Raw genomic sequence first — 11,119 nt, 5'->3', positions numbered from 1 at the left:
ACTTGGGTACACAGTCATCTGTTCCCCGTCTTCCTCCCCCCCGCTTCCCCCTTCCTCCCACCTCAATCAGCGCGTCTGTTCTTTATTATTGTGTTTGAAACAACTTCTTCACTCCGTAACAATCTGCTTCTTTTCAGAGGAAATAAAACGTTCCATACAGAAGGGAATAATGAGGATGTTTTATGGCATTTTCGATAAGTAGCCAACGTTTGAATGAAGCATTATATTTCTTCAAGTTTGAAGAAGTTATTGTTTATTGCCACAATTCATCCGTTTTCATTTTCTTTGATAAACTGTTATTGTCACAATGCATACAGTTTCGTCGAAAAAGGTATTGCACAATAGCCTACCACCATTGTTTTCTCCCTGCCCTTTTAAGATTGGCATCTTGCCTTTAACAAGTATGTGCCAGACATGGGTATTTTTCCCATGCATCCTTTGGAGACTGTAGCTTTAGATACTACTGAGGACTTGATAAAGTTCTCACCCAGCAGGTTTCGAATGGTTGATATGACGAGACCATGCAAGGCTATCCCGACCACAGGTTAAAATGAATAAAGACAGGCCTATACTCTTAGGGGGGAAAAGGGTTTCGAAAGGGTTGTTCGGCTGTCCCCATAGATAGGAGAACCCTTTTTGGTTCCCCGTAGAAACCTTTTTGGTTCCAAGCAAAACCCTCTGTAGAAATGGTTCAACATCGAACCCAAAAGTGTTCTACCTGGTTCTCCTATAGGGACAGCCGAATAACCCCTTTAGGTTCTAGATAGCACGTTTTTTTTCTGAGTGTATATTCTATCATGCGCAAAAGGAGTTATTTTGCATGTGCCTATTGTAAAAAATAGTAATTTTATCAACAGGTGCGTTCATATAAAGTATCAATTCCCGTTAATCCCTGTTCTCCTTCAAAGAACAAGGAATTATAACATGGAAACGCGTGATGTAATTTCATAAAATTGAGTTAAAATCCCCCTTAAACGCCGCCGGTTCGCATAGTGACACCAATTCATCATTTAATCTTCTATTCCCTAAGCTCCGGCAATGAAAAGTGCATTAGCATTCTAGCTTGGCGTGTATATCTAAGTGGCTTAAAAAGTGATTTGAAGTTGATTTGTATATAAAAGGCGTCCCTTTATCCGGATTGGGGGCTCTAATCTTCTCGGTGTTGCATGAGTGCCCCAGGAAGCCCGTTTGAGCTGCAACTTTAAGAAGCGGGAGTATAATCGACGTAGGATAGCACTCATTAAAACCGCTGGACAAAAGGTCACTTCCTTCTGCTATCATGTCTTTAAACCATGAGAGAGAGAGAAAGATCATTAATTATTAGATGCCATAATTCCATTGCAGATGATGTAGGTTTAGGCTGATCCTGTACCTAAACAAAAAACTCCACTCCAATCATATTGAGAAACAAATATAGACTAAGAACATCAAGTAGTCTGATTTCAATTAATTGTATGTCTGGGTTTATGTGGTGATGGGATGGGAGAAAAATCGATAGTTACATATCGGGATATGATTTTTGACCCTATTTCATATATTTATTTTTTTACAACATCCCGATATTATTTTTGCGTTAGTTGGCTGTGCCTACACCTGCACCAAAACTCCAGTATTTGTACTTTATAGGTTATGTTCATTTGTTTTCAGCACTTTTATTTCCATGACTGACCAAAACTTTTTTGTTTTCTCATGGCTATCTCTTGCCCTCTGCAGCAGACATATTGTGAGCAATATGTTTGGAACATTGAATCGCAATACCTATACAATCGTGAGAATTACAATGCATATCATATTGCACCAAAGTATCGTGATAATATCGTATCGTGAGTTCCTTGGTAATTCCCAGCCCTAGGTCTATGGGGGATATTTGTTCATACTCCACAGTCTGTGGATGATGAGTTGAAGACGGCGCAGTGTGGCTGCTGCTCTGATCACCAGCCATAAGTTGAGGGAGGTCTGCACTCTAGATGTTTGGGGAATTAATTTACGTCTAATTCCCTAGCTTTTCTTTTTGGGTGACATTTATCAAACCTAAATCATTCCAAATATGATTCATCATCTCAAATGTGAATAATTAAACTGATGACAGCATCCTCTCTAAACTAAACCCTCTTCCCAATATGATGAATCATCATGATTCATCAACTTGGGTCTCATTCATTAATCATGTGAATATACGAATATATCATGTAGGCCATTCTTTTTGATGTGTGTGTGTGTGTGTGTGCGTGCGTGTGTGCGCGCGCGTGCGTGTGCGCAAAGTTCGGTAAGAGTGAGACAGTCTCCCAAAATATGTTTTATATTTTAATTGGGCACAAAATGTAGGTCTCTATGTTGGCATGATTTAATAACATAAAAATAAGACAAATATATGGTTAAAGCTAATGGAATGAAGAGGTAGAGAAATGGTTCAAGCCACTAAAAACATCTTGAGAATGTATACGACAGAGTTTGATAAAGGAGGAGGAGACGCGGTTAAGGGAGTAATCCTACCAGCGGGTAAAAAAGGCAGTTTAGATGGCTCATATTCCGCTGTAACTGTACTGTACGGTAACACCGACCAGCCTCTTGCATACAGAAAGCCGGAGAACACCACACTGTGCGCACTCACAGTCACAGCAAATCTCCACACACAGACACACACATCTCAGTGTTTTGACTTGAGAGGGACCTCATTCAGGAAGACAAACTGGATGTGGAAGACAGAGCATGAGTCAGCGTTCATTTCCCTCGTTTCCAAGGAATCGATGGATTCTTTGATTACCGTGAGATTCCGTTAGTAATATGTGCAATTTACACTGGTGGATTGCACTGGCAATTTTTTTACAAATATTTTCCTTTCTCATCTGTTCTGTCCGGTGTTGTTTTCTTTATTCATTGTGCCCTATGAAGAGAATTAACTATCCCTCCTTCCAATCCTATTGAAAAGGGGGGCAGAAAAAAAAACAGAGGGAGATGAGAGCAGCAAATCCCTTTTTCATTCCTCTTGTAGTGTTCAATAAGAGAAGAATGTGTCGCCTATCACTCACGGAGGGGATCAAGTCTTACGGACTGTCCCACGCGCTCAATGCGCTGCTGTGCAGAGCAGAGATAGACAGAGAGAGCACGTGAAGAGAACAGCAGCAGCGTCCAGCAGCCTAGACTGAAAAGCCACTACATAGGAGGACTCATTTAGCAACCTGTTTCCTCTGTCTGACAGTCTCCTCGCCAGATTAATTTCAGGCAATTGCTATAAGACAGGCTCCTCGTTGCTTTTTCACCTCTAAAGTCCCTCTCTTTGGAATGTGGTGTGGTGAGTAGGAATTTGAAGCGTTAGGCTACCTGCTCTAATTTGATAACCTGCGTTGGAGAATGACAGGCTATCGGAGAGATGAATAACCCCGGTAGCCTAACTTTTATCATGGGAGTGACTCCTGTAACACGAGAGATCGCAATCGAATTATTTATTGTAAAAATAACTGCCCTGTTTTCATTATCGTTTTATTTATGGGCCATGGGGTGAACACATGCGAATTCCATCTGCTAGATTTATTTGTGCCTAAAAATAGGATTGTTATCATAATTAGAACCAGGTATAAAAAGTGCCTGGAATTCAGATGTGGAACTTTGACATTTGCCTGCTCTCTCTTCACATTGTAATTGAAGACACAATGAGGATCCTCGCTCTGCTTCTGGGGGTGAAAGCCGCGTGCATCCTGCTGGTTTCCTCGCTCTCAGGCACGGGAGCAGTCAACAATAGCGGCCGGTGGTGGTGAGTAGTTGACTTTATGTGTGATGTAGTCATTCAATTAAATGCGCCTCCTGAGGACCTGTGCTCATTTCGACGGAGGGTGCAGCAAAGGAGCCAGTTAAGTGGTACATTGGTTTATTGCCTGGAAGATGCTGTGCTCTTCTCCAAATGAATTAACACTAAAGCAAAATTGATGGACCTGTTATGCTCGAAATAATCATGTGTTATTGTTGGCACCCGATTCATCATTTCAGTTCGTTTCTGGTAGAAAACCAAGCAGCAACCACAAGCCATTAATATTTGAAGGTATTTGGATATCACTTCCCAATTAGAGCGAGCAACTAATTAAATAGATCTAGCCGGTTTTCAATCGAAATGAATAAGGCCCACTTTCTCCATTGATTTGATGCAAAGGGAAGTATTGTGTTTCAATATGATAACGATTTCGTTTATTTGGGGATCGGTTGCAGCCCATATTTCTTCAAGTCTGTCTCTCTCTCCGTCTCTATTTCTGTCTCCCTCTCTGTCTCTTTCTCCGTCTCTCTTTCTGTCTCCCTCTCTGTCTCTCCCCCCCAGTCATTTTGACAGTGTGGCTTGAACGCGAGACAACATTTTTCTGTCCAATGTGGGATCAATTAAAAATGGATGTAATTGATGGCAAAGAGCAGTTCCATTCAATGTCGTATTCTCAACATTCCACTCTATATAGGATACACTGTAGGATGGCAATGTCTGCGTACATTTGTTATGAACAATCAAACCAAAATGTGAAAATAGTTTTTCTTACAATAGCTTATGTGGACAAATACAAATTAATTAGGCTTATGTCCACTGAATAATATGCATTCTGTCAAATTAAATACATATAATCCCGACACTGCAAAGATAACAGTTGCATAAATAATATTTAAATTAATAATGAAAATGATAACGCAAACCTCAATATAATTAGGTAGCCTAGTGGTTAGAGCGTTGGGCCAGTAACCGTGGTTGCTAGATCGAATCCCAGAGCTGACAAGGTAAAAATCTGTCGTTCTGCCCCTGAACACGGCAGTTAACCCACTGTTCCTGGGCCTTCATTGTAAAAAAAAAAATGTTCTTAATTCTTAACTGACTTGCCTAGTTAAATAAATGTTGCATTTTGGACAGCCTTGCAAAGTCAGTGGGGTAGGCTATTTGTTTGATATCTAAACCAACCCTTATCACTACAATATGCCAAGAAAATAAATAAGGAAAATACAAAACGAGAGAGAAGAAAATTGGATTGCAATATTTATCCGAAGATGGGATCATAACGCTCCATAGACTGGACCGACCGCGCACTACCGTCTGGCACCGATCAGTCAATTAATAACGATGAGTCTTTCTGATTGCTAACGGTTTGCAGGAGACACCAATTAGGAACGTAACTGAAAACATACATATAGTCGATGACAATGCAACATGGCAGTCATGGAAGTCAATAATGGCAGCCATAATCACTTTCGATTAAGTAGATTGTAGATATATTAAAGTTGCTTGTTATTTCTTGTGACTGATACTCAAATTCCAATGAAACTGTTTACATTATCCAATTCTTATACATTATCCAATTCTTATCAGAATCCTATATGAATAAATACATGTGAACCTAATTAATTGTTTTAAAGTCAATAGATATCATTAAAGAACCAATGTGTGAGCTTCTCTCTAACCAACTGATTCCACCCTGTCTCCTCGTCCTGTCTGCTAGGGGGATTGTGAATGTGGCCTCCTCTGCCAACCTCCTCACCAACTCCAAGAACGTCCAGTTGGTCCTGGACCCTAGCTTAGCCCTGCTGAGCCGTCGCCAGCGCCGCCTCATCCGCCAGAACCCGGGGATCCTCCACGCTATCGCAGCCGGCCTGCATACTGCCATCCAGGAGTGCAAATGGCAGTTCAGGAACCGCCGCTGGGACTGCCCGACCACCCACAGCCCGGCAATATTTGGCAAAATTGTCAACCGTGGTGAGTTGTCTGTTGTCCCTCCTGGCCTCCTCACTAAGGCAACCGGTAGACATTTTTTGGCGCAGAATGTCGCGGAATCGTGTTGTTTCTCATAGACCCCTTTGACAGATAGAAGCCCATCTTTACATATCTTGAGGTTCTGACATTTAAATCACAATTCAGACCCGATTGCGCACAGTTGCATTACTATAGACTGCCAAAAAAGGTTGTATAGGCTAAAGAGAATTTCTGCTGTTGATGTGTCAGGTTGCCGAGAGACAGCGTTTGTGTTTGCGATCACGAGTGCGGGGGTGACCCATGCGGTGGCCCGCTCCTGCTCTGAGGGGGCCATTGAGTCGTGCACCTGTGACTACCGTCGCCGGGGGCCTGGGGGCCCTGACTGGCACTGGGGCGGCTGCAGCGACAACGTGGACTTTGGCCGGATGTTCAGCCGGGAGTTTGTGGACTCCAGCGAGAGAGGAAGGGATCTCCGATACCTCAACAACCTACACAACAACGAGGCAGGGAGAATGGTGAGGGAGCCGTTGGTTCATAAATCGCTGTTTCATGATGTACTGCATGTTCATTCCTTTTCAGTGATCCTCCTGTATCAACCCATTATTCTGAATTCCAGTCATGTTTTCCTTCACATTTCTTCTCTTCACATTCTTCACAGTTTTTCAAAATGTTCTTAGCTATTCACATCATCCATGCTAATCCCCTGTCTTCTCTCTCCCCTGTGTCTTCACTCTCTCCCCCGTGTCTTCTCTCTCCCGCGTGTCTTCTCTCTCTCCACCGTGTCTTCTCTCTCTCCCCTGTGTCTTCTCTCTCCCCTGTCTTCTCTCTCTCCCACGTGTCTTCTCTCTCTCCCCCGTGTCTTCTCTCTCCCCGTGTCTTCTCTCTCTCCCCCGTGTCTTCTCTCTCTCCCCGTGTCTTCTCTCTCCCCCGTGTCTTCTCTCTCTCCCCCGTGTCTTCTCTCTCTCCCCCGTGTCTTCTCTCTCTCCCCGTGTCTTCTCTCTCTCCCCCGTGTCTTCTCCCTCTCTCCCCCGTGTCTTCTCTCTCTCCCCCGTGTCTTCTCTCTCTCCCCCGTGTCTTCTCTCTCTCCCCGTGTCTTCTCTCTCACCCCGTGTCTTCTCTCTCACCCCGTGTCTTCTCTCTCACCCCCGTGTCTTCTCTCTCTCCCCCGTGTCTTCTCTCTCTCCCCCGTGTCTTCTCTCTCTCCCCTGTGTCTTCTCTCTCCAGACAGTGTCGTCAGAGATGCGACAGGAGTGTAAATGCCATGGCATGTCAGGGTCATGCGTCGTGCGTACCTGCTGGATGCGTCTACCCAGCTTCCGCGCCGTGGGGGACTTCCTGAAGGACCGCTTTGACGGAGCCTCCCGGGTCGTCTACGCCAACAAGGGCTCCAACCGCGCCTCTCACCGTGCCGACCCACGCCATCTCGAACCCGAGAACCCCGCCCACAAACCCCCATCGTCCAGAGACCTGGTCTACTTCGAGAAGTCGCCCAACTTCTGCTCCTACAACGGCAAGACGGGTACCCACGGTACCTCTGGGAGGAACTGTAACAGCTCGTCTCCGGCGCTGGACGGGTGTGAGCTCCTGTGTTGCGGTAGAGGGTTCAAGACCCAGACGGAGAAGGTCACTGAGAGGTGTCACTGTACGTTCCACTGGTGCTGCCATGTCAGCTGCCTCAACTGCACCAGCACACAGACGTTACACCAGTGCCTCTGATCGGGGGTGAACCAGGAGGACAGGGATGGGGAGGTGAAGATGAGCTGGTTCTTTGGGCAGGTGGTGTGTAGATAGAGGAGTAGGGTCCTGTGGGTTGGCGTGGTAGATAAGGAAAGGGCTAACTCTATAAAGGGGAAATTGGAGGGTGAAAGAAAAGTGAATACCGGGAGTACTAGATTTGAATCAATGTTTCTGAGGAAGAGGGAAGAGAGAAAAGCACAACTATGACTACAGGGTGTAGAAAGAGGGCGGGTGTGTTGTGTGTGAACATGTGTGCTTACGTGTGCTTGCTACTGACACTGTGGTAACGTGAGAGTATGTAAGTGTGCTTACTGGGTATTTAAAATGTTGTAGCTATCCAACCACGTAGAACGGAATGGAAACCAATCCTCTCTATGGCTTCCCAGCACGAGTAACAAGACCAGAGGCAGCTTAGGTAAAAGGAAGTAGTTAAAACAGGAAATAGAATTGTGGCAAGGAATAAGCAAACAAAATTAGTCAGAGAGACGCTGGTATTGAAGGCTTTTGCCCTCTCGGACCTTACAAGATACAGTTAGTCTCTCTGTTCTCTCCACCTCTTCCCTCTACAGCAAGAGATAGGAGTGTGGGTAGTGGAGAGAGGAGTGATGGGAGAGGAGGAGAGAGAAGCGAGGGGAGATGTGAGGAGGGGACAGTTACCGGACAATGTCAGACAGATGTCTCTGTGGCGGGAAAAACACAAGCGTGGTCTCTCATAAACCCGGTGAAGAACTTTAACAAGAGGGTGGTTATTTTAAACATCACAGTTTGCTATGTACTTAGGTCCTGGACGCAAACCAAGCCGTTATGGTTCCCTGTCGAACTCACCACACATGCCCTCTTTGTTCAGATTGCTCTGGAATCTGCTGCACCTCGACCCGGAGTTACCACAGTGATTTACTGCGCCACGGTAACTGACGTTAAATGACTGGACGTTGTAGGATAACAGAAAAGCATTAGACAAAATGTTATATCAACCTGGAATAAAATCGTAATATGTATGAATAGTTTTAATGTAGTATCAATACACTGAATATTGGAGAGTATAACTAGATGTATGTTTTAGTGTAGGATATAGGGGCACTGCAAGAGAACTGGGGTGACCTGTCAAATAGTGAGACCTGCCGTATGGCAACCCTGTCCATAAAATGGGAACCAGTGCCAAATACTGATACCTGTAGTCAACCTTGCAAACTATTCTGTTAGCCTAGGAGGTATACCTATGTTGACAAAGACTCAAGACATTGCCCTGCTGTGGCAACATGCGACAAGTGTGTAAAATAATCCACCATCTTCCTGTCCAAGTTTACAGTGGACAGACAAAGGTTTTCCCATTCAATATGACCTGCATCTAGCTGTGTACCATAAACTGAGGGGAAAACCTTTAAAGCTGCAATATGTCACTTTTTGGGCGACCCAACCAAATCCACAAAGAAATTTGAGTTATAGATCTGGCATCCTCATTGAAAGAAAGTCTAAGAAGCGGTAGAGCTGTTCTATGTGCACTATTTCTTTGCTTCCCGTGCTTATTTTTTGCATCTTTTACTTTTGCGTTTGTACACCAGCTTCAAACAGCTGAAAATACAGTATGTTTGGTTATGTAAAATATATTTCACAGCGGTTTACATGGTACAATGTTTCTCTACACTATACTTGCTTGCTTTGTCACATAAACTGAAATTAGGTGAACTATTAGAATTTTAGCAACCAGGAAATGGCGGAGCGATTTCTGCATAGTGCATCTTTAATATAAGGCCACTACAAAGGGAAATGTATTGTATATCAGCTCAGAAAACCAAAATGTAAATAATATATATAGAAATATATATTTATGCTGAAGTTACTTGCAATTTGAGGGAAGAATGATTTATGCACCTGTTATAATCCAATGGATGGAAGGAGAGAAGACACGCTATCATTAGTCATGTCAGATCATGATTTTATTGGACTGTTATTTTGTTTATTTCCATTCATGTAGATTACGCAGATTTGTCGAGGGCGGGAAACAGAATTTGTTAGAAAATTGGCGAAACATTCTTCTTTCTTCCCTGCAAATAAAGGACAATTCCATCCACTTTTCAACCTCATTTTCAATATCTCCAGCACAAATAACAATGTCTATCTATGTATGTGAAAACAGCGATATCCTACGTTTTGTAGAAACAAACAGAGTTTAAAAAGTTCTACCTGATGGCATCATCAAACGTTTACCAAACACTACGAGATTCGTGGCGACGTGGCCAGAAACTCATAGCAGGTTTTGAAAATCACTGTTTTTCTAACTTTTAAATCCTAGCCTGTGATGTCACACTATTTTTTTAGGAGCCTACTTCTTGTCTTTTTTACAGCATGGATCTCAGAAAGGCACTGTTTTCACATATGTCCACACTGGTATAACGCTGGTGATATTGAATTCCAGGTTGAAAAGTGGCAAAACTGCCCTTTAACACCTATTTTTGTCATGCACTGAATATTACCATTCTGGTTTATGTAAATACAAAACTATTTATTACTGTGGATGCTTTATACTGTTATAGGGAGAGAAGTAAAAGAGTAAAACAAAGAATTGTAGATCTTGTTCCTCAAAGATTTAGCTTTATGTTGTTTTGTATTGTATAATAGAACAATAAAGTTTATATTTTCAATTAAGTTGGCATGGAAATCAGTTCATGACTCCCCTATAATGTCACCATCTGTGTATTTTGCTCCTTGGCAATGGATGGCATTTGCTGGTCATATAGTTTCTGTGCTTGAGATGATATGTGAGAATAAAGGCCCATCCTTGGGTGTCCCAGTACTAATCCCATTACTTAAAAAACGCAGCAGTAGTCTTCCCACAGACAGCACACACACACACACACACACACACACACACACACAGAGACTCGCAGACACACACTTTAAAATCCCCCTATTGTAATATCAAACCCTGCAGTGCATCAGCTCTCTCACACACAAACTATACATCCCTGCCTATCTACTCCCTAACTCCACTCCCCTCCCCTCCACAGAAGGATCCCAATTCCTGGAGACCAGGTCACATAGCTTAACTATTAAATAGGATTTAAACAGCACCAAATGTTTTGCTTCATTTACTTAATGTCGGAAAAAAATTATGAAACAATAGAGGAAATAATGAAAGACTGCAGTCCCCCCCCCCCCCCCCCCCAACCTCACCCCTCCAACCCACGCTCCCCAGCCCCCTGGCAGTCAGGCCTTAGCTTAACCACAAGAGCTTGGAAGGCACCCTGATAGTTTCCCCCAGCCTAACCCAGCCCACCGCAGCACAGCAATGGGCTAGAGGGTCAGCCAGGCCGAGCGCCCGCCAAACACACTCAACTGTCCTGTCCAACAACACACACCCGCACCCTAAAGGACCAGCCATGGGAACACAGGCAGTGTTACTGAAGGGACAGACAGACAGGGGAAGGAGGAAAGCAGCAGAGTACTGTAACATAGGGTCATGTTGGAATGAAGAGTCTTTATTGTCTTTATTATTTTGGGACTTTAGTAAGTGTAATGCTTACTGTTCATTTTTATTGTTTATTTCACTTTTGTTTATTATCTAGTTCACTTGCTTTGGCAATGTTAACATATGTTTCCCATGCCAACAAAGCCCTTACATTGAAATTGAATTGAATGAGAGAGAATGAGATAGTATGAGAGAGAATG

At 43.5% G+C, this 11,119-nt stretch overlaps 1 protein-coding gene across 2 annotated transcripts; it reads left to right on the top strand.

Moving 5' to 3' along the window:
• Nucleotides 1-2,553: 2,553 nt before the first annotated feature.
• wnt1 (wingless-type MMTV integration site family, member 1) lies at nt 2,554-10,096 on the top strand. 2 transcript variants are annotated; one of them, XM_090202785.1, is made up of 5 exons: nt 2,554-2,765; nt 3,646-3,751; nt 5,463-5,716; nt 5,963-6,228; nt 6,938-10,096. In XM_090202785.1, exons 2-5 carry the CDS (start codon nt 3,651-3,653, stop codon nt 7,427-7,429), a joined length of 1,113 nt encoding a protein of 370 aa, XP_090058911.1. In that variant the 5' UTR covers nt 2,554-2,765; nt 3,646-3,650; the 3' UTR covers nt 7,430-10,096. The 2 variants fall into 2 exon arrangements, with proteins under 2 accessions (XP_090058911.1, XP_036802776.1); XM_036946881.2 differs by having other exon boundaries at nt 2,616-3,292.
• Nucleotides 10,097-11,119: the final 1,023 nt, after the last annotated feature.

This window comes from Oncorhynchus mykiss, chromosome 16 (genome assembly GCF_057628025.1).
Source record: "Oncorhynchus mykiss isolate SJ-2025 chromosome 16, ASM5762802v1, whole genome shotgun sequence".
Lineage (NCBI taxonomy): Eukaryota > Metazoa > Chordata > Actinopteri > Salmoniformes > Salmonidae > Oncorhynchus > Oncorhynchus mykiss.
The sequence above is the reverse complement of the archived record's forward strand: the minus strand, read 5'-3'. Positions and strand labels throughout refer to the sequence as shown.

Excerpts from the sequence above, each read along its gene's own strand:
- wnt1 (XM_036946881.2), top strand. Across the intron at positions 3,752-5,462 it reads AACAATAGCGGCCGGTGGTG|GGGGATTGTGAATGTGGCCT; the intron begins GTGAGTAGTTGA and ends CCTGTCTGCTAG. Across the intron at positions 5,717-5,962 it reads TGGCAAAATTGTCAACCGTG|GTTGCCGAGAGACAGCGTTT; the intron begins GTGAGTTGTCTG and ends TTGATGTGTCAG.